The 19,645-nt window shown below is 51.1% G+C and overlaps 2 protein-coding genes across 2 annotated transcripts; one reads left to right on the forward strand and one right to left on the reverse strand.

Moving 5' to 3' along the window:
- The first annotated feature begins 16 nt into the window (after window positions 1-16).
- On the forward strand, window positions 17-9,444 carry Exosc5 (exosome component 5). Its single transcript, XM_027920643.2, has 6 exons — window positions 17-292; window positions 5,218-5,331; window positions 5,853-5,974; window positions 7,139-7,279; window positions 8,391-8,480; window positions 9,136-9,444. The coding sequence occupies exons 1-6, from the start codon at window positions 52-54 to the stop codon at window positions 9,226-9,228; spliced, it is 801 nt and encodes a 266-aa protein (XP_027776444.2). The 5' UTR covers window positions 17-51; the 3' UTR covers window positions 9,229-9,444.
- Window positions 9,445-11,302: 1,858 nt separating this feature from the next.
- Window positions 11,303-16,388, reverse strand: Tmem91 (transmembrane protein 91). Its single transcript, XM_027920655.2, has 4 exons — window positions 16,309-16,388; window positions 14,867-15,104; window positions 12,043-12,192; window positions 11,303-11,652 (listed from the first exon to the last, which is right to left on the reverse strand). Exons 2-4 carry the CDS (start codon window positions 15,074-15,076, stop codon window positions 11,494-11,496), a joined length of 519 nt encoding a protein of 172 aa, XP_027776456.2. The 5' UTR covers window positions 15,077-15,104; window positions 16,309-16,388; the 3' UTR covers window positions 11,303-11,493.
- Window positions 16,389-19,645: the final 3,257 nt, after the last annotated feature.

Below are 19,645 nucleotides of genomic sequence, written 5' to 3' on the forward strand. Positions count from 1 at the left end.
AACGCTGAGACACGTGCTGGCGCCGATTCTGAGTGGGCCCCGGACGAGCGCATGCGCACTGGGTACGCAGTCTGTACGTACGTAAGCGCGCGGCGCGAAACGGTGCGGAAGCTACCGTGCCGGTACCGGCACGTGGGCTCTGGCGAAATGGAGGGGGCGATACAGGCTGACGCCAAGGTCTGCAGTGAGGCTGGAAGTTCCAGCCCTCGAGGTCCCGGCTGTAGCCTCCGGCACTTTGCTTGTGAACAGAACCTGCTGTCTCGGCCGGATGGCTCTGCTTCTTTTCTGCAAGGTAAGAATTTAAACTGGAATTGTCTGAGTCACGTATACCTAGGTCGTATTTATTTTGAAGAACGGCTGTGGTGTACTTTACAATGGTGTGCCCATCTTGCGATATTAGCTGGTTTATGCCCGCCCCCCGCACCGATGCAGAACTTCTTATCCGAGTGAATACTTGTGGATACAGCGGGATACACATTTCTCCCTCCTGATTCGAACGTTTCCTTCACCCTGTTAGGTAATTCTCAGGATGAGACAGGGGCGGACCACCCCATAAGAGCGAATATTCCAGAATAGGGAAAAACCTCAGCAAGGAAAATATTCCCCCTTGAGTAGTTTTTTTGCCCTACCTCCTACACACACATCCTGGGGACCTACATCACCTATTAAGGCAGATATGTTCATTTACGTAAATATCCCTTCAACAAGCACATCAACACCTCAGGCTCAATTATAATAACACCGCGGCGGGTTACTTTAATAACTTTAAATAAACCAAGTAAATAATTTTTCAGATTGAAGATAATGTTCCTAACCTGGGTTGACAAATACCTTCAGCACTCCCACCCCCATCAATTGAGCGATGGAAAAGAGATGGGCCCCAGGCCCTTCCAACTTTGAGCTCATGGGGTATGAGGAGCTAGCAAAGGAGATTGAGAAGGAGCTGCCAGTGAAGCAGGGGAAAACCAAAAGAGGGTGGTAACCAGAACCAAGAGAGAACAGTGTTGGAGCTGTAAGGACTGCCCAGCTCTTTCACTCTGAGAGGCTGGATCATGTTAGGGTCAATAATTTGGAGGCTATTGGTGACACTGACAAGATGCTGCAGTGGAGCCATTGGGTCAAGGTAAGGAAGAACAGGCAGCAAGTGGAGACAATACTTCAGGAGTTCTGCTGTGGCAGGATCAAGTAAATGGGATGATTGTGGGGTGGAGTGAGGGGAGACTTGTTGGAGCCACATCCTGGAGAAGATAAGAGGATAGGGCTCCAGTGCTCAGGTGTAACAGTCCATCTAGAGTAACAGGAATGAAAACCCCAACGAGGGGTTTTCTATTTGGGTAAGAATATGGCTTCAAGGCAGATTCTTCTGGAGCAAAGGTCATCATTCCCCCCTGTGAGGGTAGATTGGGTTTCTAAGGAAGAGAATCCCTCAGTTGCTTAGCCATTCCTCCCCCTCAGGCCTCCCTGTAGCACACCTCTCAGGCTGGTTTCAGATGCCTGACTTTTCTTAGAACCTAAGGAACGAGAAGCAAGGCACTGTGGCATTTACCCCTGTGGTCCCTGCTACTCTGGAGGATCATTTGAGCCCAGAAGTTCCAGACCAGCCTGAGCAACATAGTTAGACCCTGTTTTTAAAAGAGAGAAAGAAAAGCAGCCCAGCATTCTAAACCCAAACCCACAGAGCCCTAGAGCAAATGGAAATCCTTGCAGACACTCAAACGGTGTGTACTTCTGGCCTCAGACTCTCTGGCAAAGTTATAAAAATGCAGATCCCCAGAACTCACCACATACCTAGTCTGGCCTTGCATTTTCCCCCCTTCAGTGCTGGGGATTGAACCCAGGAGCACTTCACTACAGAGCTGCATCTCCAGCCCTTTTTATTTTTTGTTTGCTAAGTTGCCCAGGCGGGCCTCAAATTTGGAATCCTCCTGCCTCAGCCTCCTGAGTTGGGATTACAGGCCTGTGCCACCTCACCTGGCAAAAACAAGCATTTTATTTTTAATTCAAGTCATGCACCCTTCCACAGATTCCACCTTTCTGGTCTCCTTCCTCCATCCCTTCCTCCTCCGGGGAGAAGTCTTTTCTGCTGTCCCTTAATAAAGCTTCCACTCTCAAAAAAAAAAAAAAGTCATGCAGTGATTCTGATTGCAGGCCAATGTTTAGAAGCTGGGCTAGAGCTCCTGTGGGTATTTTGTTTTGCAGTTCTGGGAATCAGACTGAGGACCTTGTGCATGTAGGGCAGATGCTGTATCACTGAACTGTACCCCAGCCCCCATAGAGCTTCATGGTTTTACACTGTAGATTGCAGGTTTGGCTGAATGTTAAAATTAGCTGGGGAACTTTGAGGCTCCCAGTGCCTGTGCCCCACCTTTGAGCAGTTAAATTAGAAGCCTTAGGAGAAGGGCCTGGGCATAGGAATCTTTTTAAACTCCCTAGTGACTCAAGTATGCACCCAGGGTGAGAACTACTGCGTTATTGGGTTGCAACCAGTATTATTTTTTAAGTGGAATAGAGAAGAAACCATAGAGCACATCAAAGCAATAACGGGTAGAATTGTTTTATGCTGTCTTCATTCCATTTATACACATTTGTGTGAGTTGTCAGAGAAGTTTGGAAACTATTATGTTTGAGTCCAGTCTTTCATTTTGCAAATAATAAAAAGGTCAGAGGTCTATGTGGCAGGGACTGAGTACCCAGGGACAGATTTGAGGGTAATGGGCTTAGAGGAAGAAGTCAGGAGGGAGGGAGGTGGGCATAGTGTCAGGGAAAGTAGGGAGTCTTTGGGAGAAGAGATAGAAGGGGAAAGGAATTCCCTGAATATCCATTCCCTGAGATGGGCTCCTTCCTATGGAAGCCTGGTGCATTCAGCCTGCTTGCCAGTGAGGGAAAGACATCTGCAGCATCAGTTGGAACCCACAGATACCCCAGCTGGACTAACACTCAAATACCAGGTGCAAACCATATTAAGTGTGCAGGGGCTGGGGATGTGGCTCAAGCTGTAGCGCGCTCACCTGGCATGCGTGCAGCCCGGGTTCGATCCTCAGCACCACATACAAACAAAATGTTGTGTCCGCCGAATTAAGTGTGCAAATCACCTGTATATTAATGACTCCATCTTCCCGGAGAAAACCCTCTATGTCCCCATTTTGACAGAACCCAGAGACCTGTTCAGTGGTAGGGATTCTGAGGAAGAGAAGGATGGAGAGGAAGGGGTACACCTAAGCAGGATGAAGTCCCGCCACACTCAGCAGTGAGGAAGAAACCAGAGAGGTTTAGGGCGTGCCCGTGGTGCAGCCCTCCCCACACCTACCAGAAGCCCCCCACTCCCATCCTCAATCTTTCTGCCTCTGATTTCCTTAAGAAGCTTGATTAGCCAGGTGCATTGGTGCATGCCTGTAATCCCTTGGCTCAGGAAGCTGAGGCAGGAGGATCACAAGTTCAAAGCCAGCCTCAGTAATTTTCTGAGGCACCAAGCAACTCAGTGAGATCCTGTCTCTAATAAAATACAAAATGGGGCTGGGGATATGGCTCAGTGGTCCAGCACCCTTGAGTAAAATCTCAGGTACCTGCCCCTCCCCCACAAAGAAAAAGCAGCAGCTTGATTCACAGATGAGCCCAGAAGCTCAGAAAAGAGAAAGGCAGGGTGACGCAGATCTCCACCTGAGCTGCCTGGGATGCAGCAGTGGACAGTCCTAGGTCCTGTGCCGCTGACCCGGACCTCTCAGACCCAAACACTATGGGACCAGGAGGATGATATCTTTGAATTCTGATATCCCCAGAACTGATTGAGAGAAGCAGAATGTTGAGGAAACAAGGTGGGGCCCAAGGACATGGCTTCCCAGCCTGCCTCCTTCTGCTCTAGCTGTCTTCCCTAGCCTCCTTGTCCACTAAGAATTCCTCGTCCTGCAGCTTTTTTTTTTTTTTTTTTTTTTTTTTTTTTGACAAGAGAAGAAGATGGGTCCAGTGGCTTGGGAGGCTAAGGCAGGAGGATCACAAGTTTGAGGTCAGCCTCATCAACTTAGCAAGGCCCTAAGCAACTTAGACTCTGTCAGAATAAAAAGGGCTGGGGGCTGGGGTTGTGGCTCAGTGGTTAAGCGCCTCTGGGTTCAATCCCCAATACCAAAAAAAAAAAAAGTAGGCAATGGGGCCTAGACCACCCCCCACCCCCCCCAGTTCTAACTCTTTCCCACTCTTAGCTGGAAAATGGGGTTTTTAGTCCTGGGGTGAGGGAGACCTAAGAACAGTGAGCTGGTTCCTCCGCTTCCTTGCCTCCTTACCCAAGCCTCTTGTTGAGGACAGGAGAGTCATGATCTAGTGCCACCATGGAGAAAGGTGGACTGTGCAGACCCTAGTCCCACGGGGGAGGACTGGGTTCAGCCTGACTAACCAGTTCTCTGTAACTCTGAGAAGCAGCAGAACTGTAGGGACCTGAACTGGGTTCTTCCAGTTCTTTCTAACCCGTCTGCTCAGCCTGTGGGGGTGAAGGATGGAGGAAGCATTGCCTCAGGCAGTTGTGCGAGTGGCTGCTGTACCCCGTCCCCCTGGAGCCTGCCTGTGAGCTTGTTCCTTGCCACATATTTATTTGCAGTTTGTAGCACTGATCTATAATCCAGTTTGATTTTTGTTTCTTAAATAGAAGCAGGCAAGGAACCTCGGTGATACTGAAATATGCCTCAGCCTCATGTTCAGACAGGGTGGGGGGCGGGGGGGCGGGAGACAGATGGCACATAGGCCTCCTTTCCTCTGTGATGGTTCTAAGGTACAAGAAACTGCAGAGATTAAACACTGAGCTTCCCGGGTGGGGGTCAGTTGATAATATGAGCTAAAGTCTCCTGTGTGCTCCACGTGGGCCAGGCGGTGTCCTCTAAGAGTTGTGAGTGAAGTGCTGTGTGTGTGTGTGTGTGTGTGTGTGTGTGTGAGAGAGAGAGAGAGATTCTGGGGAGGGAACCCAGAGCCTTGCATGTGCTAGGCAAGTAAGAGCTGTACCCCTGAGCTGCACCCCAAGCTTTGGACAGTGATTTACTCCTCACAAAAACACTGTGAGGGAGATGCTGGTGTCAACCTGTTTTATAAATGAGGAAGTGGAGGCCGAAGTGAAGTGGGTCCTTGAATTGCTGCCAACAGATGGCAGGGGCGACATGGGGAACCCTAGCCATCGCTGCAAATTGGGACCCAGAAGCAGGGAAGGTGTGACTAAAGCCTCCCTTGCTGTCTTCCCAGGTGATACCTCTGTCCTGGCGGGTGTGTATGGGCCAGCCGAGGTGAAGGTCAGCAAAGAGATCTTCAACAAGGCCACGCTCGAAGTGATCCTGAGACCAAAGATCGGGTTGCCTGGTAACTGGGCCCAGCTGAACCTCTAAAGGTCCAGTTCACTGGGACCTTAGCCGCCTCCTTCCTGCCTGTTTTCCCCAGTCTTTACCACACCCGCCAGTCGCCATCTGTTGTTTCCGTGTCTTTCTCTACCTGCCTCTGTGTCTCAGCGTCTGTCAATTTCCCCCATCTCTTCCCTGTCTCCAGTTCCTCTTTTAACCTGTTTTTCTGCCCTTTCACCCTGTCTCCTTTCACTCCCTGTGGTCTGGCCTGGCCCGATGGGCATGGGCATGGGCATGGACATGAGCCGCAGCACAAGACTCCGCTGTATTCCTTCCTTGGGTGCTGATGGTAGCCAGGGTGGGTGGGTGGCAGTCGGCCCGCACTCTTCCCACTGCTAATCCTGTCGTCCACGCAGGTTCCTGTGCCATCCCACGACGAACCTGCAGACCCCTTTCACAGGGCTTTCCTCCAGGTCGTGGGGCAAGTGGAAGGGGAACCAGGTAGAAGGGAGGAGCCTGACAACCTCCCCTCAATTTCCCTAGGTGTAGCAGAGAAGAGCCGGGAGCGGTTGATCAGGAACACGTGCGAGGCGGTGGTGCTAGGAGCGCTGCACCCACGCACCTCCATCACGGTGGTGCTCCAGGTAGTCAGCGATGCAGGCTCCGTATCCTTCCCCTGTCCACCCTCTGACAGGAAGTACTCCAGAATCTCTTCTGGTGGCTTTGTAACACCAGACACTTGGCAGGCACCAGCTGATAAAGAAGGAGACAGACACACCTTAAGCGCTTGCTGTGTGCCAGGCACTGTTCTGAGCACCTTATATACTTAAACTCATTGAATCCTCAGCACACAAATCAAATGCTTTCATGTTCCTTGTGTAAGTGGCTCGTCCAGGACTTGGGCCCAAGGACTTTGACAGATGTTTCAGATGAGGAAACTTAGGCTCAGAGAAGGGAAGTGCCTTGCCTAAGGACACAGGTGGACAGCAGCAGAGGCAGGACTCGCCTAAGCCTGCCTGACTTCCAAGTCTGTGCCAGTGATCACCAGCCTGCCCCTTAATGTGGGTCCAGTTTGTTGACACTCGGGGAACCCTGAGCAGGCAGGGCAGAGGGATCAGAACCTCTGCCTTTGAAAGATTCCTGTGCTTTAGGCAAGTGAGGTTGAGGATGAAGGCCAGAAATGGGCATTTCTAGAGGGCATTGCTGGTGTGTGGCCCGTTTAGGCGGGCACTGTGTGGATGGAAGGAGGGAAAACCTGTTAAGAACTCATTTAAAGAGGTGAAAACTAAAGCCCAGGGGAAGTGACTGTTAGTGGTAGAGCGATTATAAAGCTGAAGCCGTTCTCCGCTCTGCTAAGCCTAGGGATGAAAAACAGGAAACTGCGGCAGCTCCAGCCTGTGACGGCTCCTCCCTCCACCCTGACTCCATCACCTGGTGTCAAGGATGACTACAGATTCCTCAGTGTTGGGCCTGGCTTTGCCAGTGCCTGTCCCATGTCACCTTGAGAGGTTTCTCCCCTCTGACCCTGTTTCCCTGAAGATACTTGCTGTGTGCTTTTAGCATGCATTTGTTAATATCATCATGGTTCCCATGTAGAGATGAGGTTGAGACTCCGTAAGTCAGTTGATCAAGATCACAGCTGAAAGATAGCAAAGCCAGGTGTGAAACAGGGCTTACTTGATCCCAGAGCTGCTTATCCCCCACCATGCTGCCTTTCTGGGATCTGCTAGTGAGGTCTGCCATGGGCATTAGCAGGTACAGGTTGCTGTGATCCTTCAGCTGCCAGCTCTCCAGTAGGTGTTCTTCTTAACTGTTCCCGTTGGGCTCAGCTCCTGGCCTGTTGCCTGAATGCTGCCTGCATGGCATTGGTGGATGCAGGTGTGCCCATGCGAGCCCTGTTCTGCGGGGTCACCTGTGCCCTGGACTCTGATGGGATCCTGGTGCTGGACCCCACAGCCAAGCAAGAAAAGGTAGGTATGAAGGGCTATGGCTGGGTGGCTCTCGGCCTTCCTCCAGGACTCACTGTCTCCAAGTCAGTTGGCGCACGCACCTCAGCCCCAGTTGGCAGGCCCTGCTCTGTTCGTCAGGATTCATTCAGCTGCAAGTCCTAGAACCCAACTCAAGACATGCACAAGCCAAACAAGAATGTGTTGGCTTTTGTTTCCAAACCCTGAAAGAACAGAGGTCTAGTTAAAACCAGAACTTCAAACAGATTTCCTTACTTCATTTCTCATCCCTGCTTTTTTTCTGTATATTGGCTTCATTCTCTCTGGCCAGCATCTTTCCTGAGGCCGAGGTAGCCTCTGTCAGCTCCATCCTTTCATATTAAGAGGATGGAGGACAGGTTAGAGATGTATGTACCTCAGTGATAAAGCGCTTGCCTGGCCTGTGCAATCCCAGTACCAAAAAAAAAAAAATCCAAAGGCTAGAAAGCTTTCTTTACCCACTCAGGCTTGCAGTGCCCTAAGGTCCTTGTTCTTTGGGGTTTTCTCATGGTCTTAGCCAGTCAGGAAAACCACACAACACTTGGGGTACTTAGGATGGAGGTATTTAATATAGGGATGGGTAAGGACAATGTTGGAAGAGTCTTGAGAGGCAAAGGGGAATGCTGCAGTACTATTGGAGACATTGTCGCAGTTGGTTCTTGATGCTCAAAAGATGTCCTGCCTCAATCCTGGATGCTGAAGTGCAGAACCCGTCACCTCTGTGGCTATTACAGCAGCTGCTACTGTCAGAATGAGGACTGAGATGCTCTTCCCCATTTCCCAAGAGATTTTCTTTACTGGTTGAACTAACAGCGAGAGAGTCTAAAGAATATGATCCACTGGTCTCCAGCCCTTGCAGAGCATGGAGCCTAGAAAGGGGGTTGGCTGCTGGAAAGGAGCCCGGTAAATGACTAGCATTGGCTCCTCTAAGTGGCAGGTGTGGCAGCTGGTTGGAATCAGAAGCATGGGGGCCAGTTCTACAAAGGAGATAACTGTTACCCAGGATCAGAGTAATATTTAGACAAAACAGCTGCACTTGAGATGTGGGAAAGCAGGGCTTCGAGGACTTCAGCTACCTTCTACCTCTTGTCCCTAGGAGGCGCGAGCAGTCCTGACCTTTGCTCTAGACAGTGTGGAACGGAAGCTACTGATGTCCACCACCAAGGGGCTCTACTCTGATACCGAGGTACCAGCATGGGGTGGGGTGAAAGCCGGTGGGGGGGGTAGGGGCTTCAATATTTGTAACCATGGAAACCTTGGTGGAAATTTGGAGGGAAGCCCAATTTGTGAGATAGGAAAAAAGGTGGAGCATGGTTTGAAAGTGGGAGGCAGAGCTTCTGAGGGCCCTCAGCTTCAAGCTCAGAGGGTAGGGTCTCTAAGGTACTGAACTTGGAACTATGGGGCGAGATGGTTGCATTTCCAACCTGGCCCTTCCTACAAACCTAGGAACATGTGGCAGTAAAGATTGGAGGTCTCTTGACACCATGGCTCCAAATCCCAAGGTCTGACCAGCTCATTGAGCTCTGAGGAGCCGTGGCTCCGCAAGGTTGGGGTATCTTCCAGGGTGTCTGAATGCTGCTCCCATTGGTCTCAGGTCTGGTTGCTGCCAGCCTCAGATCCCTGAAGCTTCTTCCTCCTGCTCCCCACTAAGAAAGCTTATAAAGTGGGAGATAAGTCACTAGAGATAATCCCCTCCCCACCTGCCTTGCCTGGGGTGGGAAGGGGAGTGGTCGGCTGGGGGGTGGGGCTTGGAGTCAGTGGAGTCCAGGAACCTCTTGGGCCTGCTGGGCTGCAGATGGGTGTGGGGTGAAGCCCTGGCACTGACTCGCCTCTCCTGCCAGCTCCAGCAGTGCCTGGCTGCCGCCCAGGCCGCCTCACAGCACGTCTTCCGCTTCTACCGGGAATCGCTGCAGAGGCGCTACTCCAAGAGCTGAGGCCAGCCGCACAGGGCGCCCTTCCCACCGCCACCATCTTCAGGCTGGAGAAAGCCAGTGCCCAGCCTCCCCTCTCTGTCCAGGGTGCCTGTGTGGCCTTCGGCACCACAGCTGCAGGGCTTCTATTGAGGTGGGAGGGGCTTGGCCCCTGACAGTCGGCCTAGGTTATAGACCCCTCCTCCCAAGGACAGCATTAAAAGGAGTCCCCCGTGTTGATGAATGTGTTGGTATGCACTCAGTGTCCAGCTGAACACCTACTGCATCAAGCCCTGCTGGGTGCTGAGAACCTGGCAGTGAACCACAGACCCTGGGCTTGTGTTCTAGAAGCAGTGGGGTGAGGAAACAAAAAAATTGCTGGTAAATGTGACAAAAACAAGAAATAAGGAATGAGACTGGGAGAGTCATTTGGGGAGAGGCAGATGTAATACGTGAATGGAGACACCAAGCAGGGGAGCCTTGCAGGAGGAAAGGGAACAAGTTCTTGTGTAACAGGAGAGAGTGCCCCAAGGACCAGCCAGGCAGCCAGTGTGGTGAGTGGAATGAGAAGGGCAGGAAAGGGAGACAACATGAACCAGGGACCCTGTGGGACCTTGTGAGCCACAGGAGGAATCTGGCCGAGTGCTGCTTTAACCCACCAGCAACCCCATGAGGTGGGGCTCATTTGAAGATGAGGAAATAAGCTCAGAAGCCAGTTAGCTGCCGAGGTCACCAGCTAGTTAGCAGAGGAACAAGCATCCCCCCACCCCAGTCCAGTCTCAGAGCCCTTCCTGTTTAGATAAAACCCAGGGACCCCAGGAAGATCTGCAGGCTGGGTATCACTCCTCTGTAAATAGCAGTTGAGGCTCACGATGCCCAGTCGGGTGGTGGCACCCAAGGGTTTTGGAGGTCATGGGCATCCTTGCCTTTTGACTGCTCCCCAGCAGTATTTAGTGTTTGCGGGGAGCTTAAGAGCAACTAGGCCCCATGGGCTGGGTCTGCAAACCCCTGGGATAGGGGGTTTCGTGAGTCTTGACCCTCTACTATTTGCTTCACATGCTTGAGTTAGCTCACAGAATCCCCACTTGCCCCCCTGGAGCGTCTTCATCCTCCTGTAACCAGGAAGGAAATGCACAGATATCTTTAGCTTGAAATTGTGCTCTGTTAGATGCTCTGGGAAAGCTGTTTTCTAGCAAAATCCATCAATGGCATTAAACAGTGAGAAGACTTAAGCGGCAGGGTTTTTTTATTACTTGATGCCAGTTCCAATTGGTGCGCTCTCCCTTTGCTTCTGCTAAGCTCTGTGCAAACAGCTGTCCTGCTTGCCTGGTGCCAGCACTTTCATGTTTTTCTTAGAGTCCTTTTTTTTTTTTTGTGTGTGTGTGTGTATGTGTGTGGTACCAGGGATTGAGCTCAGGGGTGCTTAACCACTGAGCCACATCCCCAGCCCTTTTTTGTGTTTAATACTTAGAGACAGGGTCTTGCTAAGTTGCTGAGCCTGGCTTTGAGCTCATGATCCTCCTGCCTTAGTTTCCTGAGCTGCTTGGATTACAGGTGTGCACCTTTACACCTGGCTAGAGTCCCATCCTTCCCAAGCCTAGTCCCTTTGATTTGGAAGGACCTGGGAAAGGAGTCTTGAGCTACTAGGGAAGTTTTCTCTCCCCGTGGTGGGGGCTGGCATAGAATGAAGTGGATGAGGAACATCGAGAGTGCAGATACCAGACCCTTAATTGAGCCCAGGACCAGTTATACCTCAGTGTTCTCACTTCTGTTGCCTAGGCAGGCTGTGCTGATTCTGCCACTCAGGTGTCAGAAGAGTGCAGAGGGAGAGAGCAGGTGGCCATTTCTATGAGGGATGTATGTAAGCTTGATGTATAGAGAAAATCATTTTACAGATGAGAGGAAGTGAGGCTGGAAGAGATGTCCCTTGGGCCGAGTTGCATGGCTGCCGGGTGGGGAACTGAGGACTTGGGACCTGGCTCAATCCTCTACTAACCACTGAACATACTACAGTGTGAGGACCCTGCACCCCTATGTCACCTGCCTGGTCCTTACACCACCACCGAGTCCACCTCCCCGTACACATGACAGACTCAAGTTTGGCTGCAAGGGTGTCTTGTTTAATTTCTCATGTTGCTGCTGCCTGGTGAGAGGCGGCCAGGAAGGGGAGAGGGTCTCTAGCTCACTCCCCTTTCTGGATGCTGCTGCCTCCGCTTTCAGCACCAGGAATCTCCGTGTCCTGCCCACAGATGCACTGGGCCACCAGCCTCTGGGGTCACAGTGGGGGAACTAGGGTGGGGCTCGAGAGGCAAGATAGGCAGCCAGCGTCACCAGCGCAGCTGCATATGTGCACAGGCCCAGTCCGATGGCGAGGACCCCCAGCAGGAAGGCGCGGCGGGAGGCAGCCCCTGCTCCCTGGACGTCCCCCTCGGCCCAAGCCTTGTTGGTCTGTAGAGGCAGTGGCCACTGTGACAAAGGTGTCCCTCATCCCCACTCTGCTTCCCACAGCCCTTCCTCCACCCAGTAAACCAATTCATGCATTCCAATGCCTCCAAGCACCTACTGTGAATCAGGCACAGCGGGTCAATGGGAACACTGCGTGACTGATAAAGTATGTTACTATATGTCTTGATTCTCACAGTGACCCCAAGGCAGGAATTATTCCCATTTTATAGAGAAAAACAAGAAGGCACAGGGGAGTTCAGTGGTGTGCCCCAGAAGGCAGGCTCAGGGGATCCTTCTCCCATCTCCCCGCTGCCTTCGGCCATGGCTCCTCTTGTTTACACGATGTAAATGTTCCCTTAAGCCCAGTACCCTCCCTGTCCCACGCAGACTGACCTTCTGGGCCAGACAGAAGGAAGCGATGCCCAGGGGCCAGAAACAGCACAGCATGGAGAAGACTGCCAGGCCGAGGTGGTCAGCGGGCAGAAGGGGGGAGAGGGGGCTGCCCACGTCCCAGTCTGAGTCGCTGTCACTGGATGACGTATCCTGTGGAAGGAGAGAGCCTTGGGTGGGCATCTCCACCCACCTTCCCTGCCCACTGCTCTGCCCTGAGGCACCACTGAAGACTCCTGTAGTACCTCCCCAGAGGCGTGAAAGTTGCTCACAGAGGTGGGCTCTGGGCTCCTCTGTCCTGGATCCCTTAGAGGAGAAGCTGTGGGTCCTGTTCAGAAAGAGCCCCACCTGCACATCATTTTCTGGAGATTGACAGGTCCAGTCATGGGTCATAAACAGAATGCTACAGCCTCTGAGTTAAAAGTGCCTGAAGTGAAGACAGACATCAGGAACTTGCAAAAAGATGGGAAGTTATAAAATGCTCCAGTGTCCTAAATAATTAGGACACTGCCTGCTGAAAACTTCAGTTTCTAGATGGAAAGTATATTATAGGAAGAATCTTACAAATAGCCAGGTGTAGTGGCACACACCTGTAATCTCAGCTCTTCAGGAAGTTGAGACAGGAGGATCACAAGTTCAGAGTCAGCCTGGGCAACTTAGTGAGGTCCCATCATAAAAATCTGGGAATGTAGCTCAGCAGCAGAGCAGGTGTGGAGCATGCACAAGGCCTACACCATCAAATCAAAAACTGAAGCAGCAGATAGCTCACAAGATTTAAGGAATTAAGGACAAAACTTAATCAAGGTTAATTTGGTTACACAAACACAGGAGGCCCCTCTTGCCCTGCAGATAAATTTGCCACTCAGAAAATTCAAACCTTGAACTAATAAGATTACAAATGGTCTCTGCATCAGTGCATCCAGGCAGCTGAATACCACTCCATGTGCTTTCTGGAAGAAGATACCTTCTAGGCCTAAAAATAAGTTTTCGTAAACAGGGTGCAGTGGTGCACACCTGCTATCCCAGCAGCTGGGAAGTCTGAGGCAGGATCGTGAATTCAAAACCAGCCTCTGCAACTTAGCAAGGCCCTGACTCAAAAAGAGCTGGGGATATGGCTCGGTGGTAAAGCACCCCTGGGTTAAATTCCCACAACCAAAAAATAATAATACTTGTTCCTAAAAATGATTTTTCAAAGACAATGACAAGCATAGAGCTGCAGATAATAGAATGTGAACTAGCAAAATTGATAAGGTGTTCAAAATCTTCAGCTAAAGTGATGCTATATGTGGCAGGTGGCATTTTCCAAAAATGGTCACAACAATCTTCCATTCCATGTCTTTCCCCCAACCCAGTACTGGGGATTGAAGCCCAGGAGCACACTACCATGAAAAAAATTGAGTCACACCCTGCCCCAGCCTATTTATTTGTTTGTTTATTTTGAGGGGGGGGGTCTAAGTTGCTTAGGCCTCACTAAATAACAGGCTGGCCTGGAACCTGCAATCCTCCTGCCTCAGCCTCCTGATTCACTGGATTACAGGCTTACACCACCATGCTCACCTCATCTGCTCTTCTTAAAGTGTGACTTCAGTATTCCTCCCATCAAGGAATGAGGTCTGGGTCCCCTCCACCATGAACCTAGGCAGGTTCACAACTTAACTTGTCATCAAAAGAATGTGGTAAAGTAATGCTACACGACTTCCTCGGCTGAGTTAGATGGGAAAAGATGGGGCAGCTGCTGCTTTGCTGAAACACACCCTCTGGAGGCTGGAGGTCTGATGGCCCCAAAGCTGCCGGAGACAATGCACGGAATACCCCGAGACCACAGGAAGGGACAGGCCCCGGCTAGCGCCAGGTCTAGCTCCAGCCACTGGCTGCAAGCTCATGGAAGACCCCAAGGCAGAGCCTCCACCTGAGTCCTTCCCAGGTTCCTGAGCCCAGCAACCATGAACAGATGAGGATTTATAGTGATAGATGGTTTACATTTTGGGTAATTTCTTAGATTAATTGGAAAACCATTAAAAAATAAAGAACAAGTTTGACAGTATGTACAGCAGTGAGAAATAGTAAAAAAGTAACATGAATTTGACAAAAGGGTCACAGTCCAGAGGTATATATATGGGTTTTGAAGAGAGAGGCAGAGTTGCACACGCCTGTAATCCCAGAGACTCTGGAGGCTGAGGCAGGCGGAGCACAAGTTTGAGGTCAGCCTCAGCCATACAACAAGACCCCAAGCAGCTTAGTGAGACCCTGTCTCAAAAAAATAAAAAGGGCTGGGGATGTGGCTCAGTTGTCAAGCACCCTTGGGTTCAATCCCCAGTTCTCTACCCCAACCCCCCAAAAAGAGAAGCAGCTAGAGCACAGAGGAGACAGAAATCAGAAGGAAAACAAAAAGGCAAAGACCAGGGAAGAAAGAGGAGGGATGAATCTGGAACAAAACCAATAAAGAAACTAGAAGTGGACATGGCAGTGTACACCTATAATCCCAGCTACTTGGGAGGCCAAGACAGGAGGATTGCAGGTTGGAGACCAACCTTGGCAATTTAGGGAGAATCTGTCTCAAAAAATAAAAAGGGCTGGGTGTGTAACTCAATGTTAGAGTGCTTGCCTAGAACCTGCGAGGCCCTAGGTTCAATCCCCAGTGCTGCCAAAAAAAAGAAGAAGAAGAAAATCAGGAGAGACAGAACAGGAAGAACACTAACTAGAAATCCCAGCAGCCCACCCACAGTTGGGAAGTGAGACTTCAGCCACTGGCCTGCCAAATATTGACTGCAGCTGGCTTCACCCCCAGCCCGGTCCCCTGGCTCCCACCAGGATCTGCTGCTCCTACCTCAAGGACAGGGGGCCCTGGCTCTCCCAGGCCTCCACTCACAGAGGGAAGAGGTGGTGGTGGGAACTGCCAACCTCTTAGGGACTCTGCAAAGGCTATTTCTCTTGATGGGGGCACTAGCTCAGGTTTGACAGGCTCCCGGGCAGGGGGCTGACAGGCTGTGCCTGCCAGCAGAGGCTGTTGAAGATCCCGAAGACTAGGGCTGTCCATGGCTGGAGGAGTCTCTGGCAAAGGATTCCTGGGGGCAGAGGGAAGACAACACAAGTTGTAAAAAGACTTACATTCCGGGCTGGGGCTGAGGCTCAGGCTCAGTGGAAGAAGGCATGGGTTCGAGCCTCAGCACCACATGTAAATAAATGAGTAAAATAAAGTTCCATCAACAACTAAGAAGAAAAGACTTACCTTCCTCCCCGCCTCCCAACCCTGGACTTTGGAGATACTCAGGCAGAGATGAATTATAGATCCATTTTACAGATCTGTAATTCAGGCCCAGAGAGCAAAAGAGGTTGGCCCAAGTTACAAAGAGAAGCCAGGTGTTTGGACATTCGATTCTGGGCTTCTCCTTCAGGCAAAACACATACCTGTTGCACGCTTATTCCAAACCATGCCTGACTTGCCCATGAACTCTCCCTCCTCCCCTAATTCAGGCTCACCTCTCCTCACCACCCACCCAGGCCCACACATCCTTCCTAAGTACACACACCCATCCCCCACCCTCAGTGGCCCCTGACTTCACCCTAGCACCGTCTCCTCCTGCACATTCCCAGGACTGCACACTTCTGAGTTCCCAAGGCCCCTGCAACACAGCCCCATCCAAGCAATCCCACCCCTCCCCTGCAGGTGATCTGTCAAAGGATTCCTTGCACAAACATCAGCTCCCCAAAAACACCCCTCCCAGGCTTGCAACCTTCTTACACATTTAGCCCAAGTGACTGCTTGCACACTCCTAATCCCCATAGCATCAGAAACCACACACATACCTCCACACGCACAGGCTTCCCACACACGCACACCCACATTTTCCCTGCTCTCTTCTTTTGCACACCTGCCCTAAACATTCATTGCCCGCTCCCAACTCCACCCGCACCCAAGACCCCCCCCCAAAAAAAAACTCCCCATACACCTTCCAGTTCTCCAAACGGCTCCCGGTTTACCTCAGTCCTCCCTGGTACGCCTCGCCCCATAATTCCCCCAACCTCAGCTCACATGTATGTATCACACTCAACACAACCACAAAGAATATTTCTTCTCGCCCTATGATCTCCCTGGGGGAGGCCCAAGCCTCCGCCTGCTCACTCCAAACCTCTATAAGCCGATGCCACAGTTTTGCCTCCAGCTCTCCAACGCCAGGACCCTGGGGGGGGGGGGACGGTGCCCCCTCCCTCACCGCCCACAGTCAGACCCCCACCTCCTGAGCCCCCCGCACCGACACACGCTCTGACCTGCTGCCTGCACGGTGTGCTAACCCAGCGATGTTCGGACCCAGCCGGGGCTCCAGGTCTGCGCTCCGCGTTGGGCTGAGTCCCAGCGCCCCGGCCCCGCAGCGCGCGGGGGCGGGGCGGGGGCTCCAGGCTCCGCCCCTCCGCGGAGGCCGGGGAGAGGGCCTTGAATGCTGATGTCAGCCACTGGCCGGTGCCTGGGAAGGCAGGGGCATAAGAAATAGCAGCCCCTCCTCCCCTCGCCCAGGCTCTAGTGCTGCAGGTAGGAGGAAGGGGCGCCCCGGATTCTCCAGGGCCTTCCTGGCTTGGCCCCCCCACCCACCACCACAACCCCCGTTGCCCAATAATAACAAATAATGATAACAGCTACAATGCGTGCACTAGGTGCCCACTAAGTGTCTTACATATGCACTTTCACAGTTATTCCTCAGAACACCCCAGAGAGGCACTATCATTTATTGCCTTGCTTTACAGGGCAGGAAAGAGGCACAGAGATGTTAGGTAACTTGCCTAAGAGCACACAGCTAATTCATCAAGTGCAGATGATGCCCCAAGCCCTGTGTTCAGTGTATGACATTACATCATCCCATTCATTCTCGCAGTAGCTGGGTTTTCATTCCTATTTCACAGATGAAGAAAGTGAGGCCCAGAGATGGCAAGGTAAACAACCGGTCCAAAAACAGCAGATCATAACGCAGGACTGAGTTCCTTGCTGATCCCAGAGGAGGGGAGGAAGCAGAGGCCGAAGGCAGCCAGAGGGGGAGCTTCCAGGGAAAGGAGGCCAAGAAGTGGGACCGAGGGTGGAGCACTGCGCTGCTTTTCAAGTGATGCAGGTGATGTTCATGAGTCAGAGTTTGGGTTCACACAGAGCTGGTTCTTTGCCAGGCTCTTCAGGGCACTTGCGGTGTGACCTGTGGACAATGACTTTACCTCTCTGAACCCCAATTTTTTCATTTGAAAATTAGGGAAATACTCCCTGCCTCTTAGACATAACATACATAAAGGGGTTAGATTAGGTGTGATAACAAATATCCAGTATTTACCCAAATCCTAAGTATGTACTCTGAACATGTCTGATGTGCCATTATTGTTATTATTTCCATCCTTCCATCTGACTGATTGGAGGGCTTTCCCCCACCTGCAAGCCTCCACCTCCTTCAGGGAGCCCACCCAGCTTGCATTGGCCTTCCATTTCCAGAAGCCCTTCATCTGGCCAGACAGAAGGATTCCCCAGCCTGATGTGGGGCCATCCGGAGTTCCCTCGCCCCAGGGCTCCGGGGCACCATGCCAAGAGTCCAGACGCTGGAGCTGGCACAGGCCCCAGTCCTGGGGAGAACAGATGGCGTCTGCTAGTGCACTTGGCTCAGCCAGAGTTTCTGGCAGATGACAGAGACAGGGAGAGGGTGAGGGGGCAGAGTGTTTTACCCAGGAGGGATACCCCGTCACTATCTCCTTAACCTTGCTCCAGTTGTCTTCTGTGACAATGAAACACAGATCTTGTTTGTCTCTCTTTTGAATCCTCCCTGCGGCTTCAGCTCTGCCAAGCCTGGGATTGGAGCGCTTTTGTTCACCGCTGTGCCTCAGGGCCTAAAGCAGTGCTTAGTACAAACGGGCCATCCTTACATATTTGTGGCATGAGGGCATGAATTCCTAGCAGCCTCAGTTTTTCACCAAATTGCTGAGCTCTGTGGGTCCCCATCCTCCTTGGCATGAGTTCACATCTTGCTAGAGCCCTCTGGCCATCATCAGCCTTGAATAGTCTCCCCAGCCCATCCCTTTTAGGGGCTGGGGGAGGCCCCAGCTTACAGTCTGTGATGGGTTTGATATGTTGAACGTGAGCTCCCAGCAAGGATCCCGGATGGAGGCCTTACTCCATCCAGTGAAAGTCGGAAGAGAAATAGGATGTTATTTAGTCTCAAAGAGTCCTCCTCCCACACTTACTCATGAGTCACAGGGAAAACTACAGTATTATGGAGAAAACTAGCAGACATGCCCCAAACCAGATGGGTTAAATGGTTTGAATCTGGAAAGTCTCCCAAAGGCTTACATGATGAAGGAAGCCTTGGTCCCCAATGCAGCAATGTTCAGAGGTGAGGTTTTCGGGAAATGATTGGAGGGCTCTGAACCCATCAGTGGATTAACAATTTGATGGCATTTGGGGAGGTGGTGGAAACTCTAGGAGGTGAGATCTAATTGAAGGAGTGGGTCTTTGCCTTCTGGCTTCCACAGGATAAGCAGCTTTCTTCTAATTGTCTTCTGTCCTTCTGCCATGATGCTGTATCTCACCTCAGGCCCAAAGCAATGGAGCTGCTGCCCATGGATGGAGACCTCTGAAACTATGAGCCAAAATAAATCTTCCCTACTTTTAAATTGCTTTTGTCAGGTATTTTGGTCACAGTGACAAAAAGCTGACTAATACAAGGTGAAATTAGTTAACCTCACCAGCAAAAGGACAAATCATCATGTGTTACCTGCCATGCACTGAGGAGGACACAATGCTTCTGTGGTTTTCCTATTTTAAAAAAAAGCATTACCAGGGCTGGGGATATAGCTCAGTTGGCAGAGTGTTTGCCTCGAATGCACAAGGCCTTGGATTCAATCCCCAGCATAAAAGAAAAAGAAAAAAATGCATTATCCAAATTATTAAAAAATGAGACAAAGGCTGAGGATATAGCTCAACTGGTAGAGTGCTTGCCTTGCATGCAGAAGACCCTGGGTTCAATCCCCAGCACCACCAAAAAAAAAAAAAAATGAAAAAAGTGAAGACCTATTTGGAGGCTAGGGTTGTAGCTCAGTGGTAGAGCGCTTGCCTAGCATGAGTGAGGCACTGGGTTTGATCCTTGGCACCACATAAAAATAAGCAAATAAAATAAAGGTATTGTGTCCATCTACAACTAAAAAAAAGAATGAGGGTTGGGCGTTGAGGCACACGCCTGTAATCCCAGCAGCTCAGGAGGCTGAGGCAGGAAGATTGCAAGTTCAAAGCCAGCCTCAGCAACTCAGTGAGACCCTGTCTCTAAATAAAATATAAAAAAGGGGTAGGGATGTGGCTCGTGATTAAGTGCACCTGAGTTCAATCCTTGGTACCAAAAGAAAAGAATGAGGTTTGAGGATGTGGCTTGGTGGTAGTGATAGCCTAGCTTGCCCAAGGCCCTGGGTTCAATTCCCAGCATGGGGGGGAAAAAAAAAAAAAAGACAAATAGTTGTGTGTGTGTGTGTGTATGTGTGTGCATATAGAAAAGCAGGCAAAGCCTGAACATAAACTTCACAAAAAAGGAAATCCAAGGGAATAATGAACATATTTAAGTTGCTGAACATGGCTTTGAACCCGTGATCCTCC

This window comes from Marmota flaviventris, chromosome 18 (genome assembly GCF_047511675.1).
Source record: "Marmota flaviventris isolate mMarFla1 chromosome 18, mMarFla1.hap1, whole genome shotgun sequence".
NCBI classification, from domain to species: Eukaryota; Metazoa; Chordata; class Mammalia; order Rodentia; family Sciuridae; genus Marmota; species Marmota flaviventris.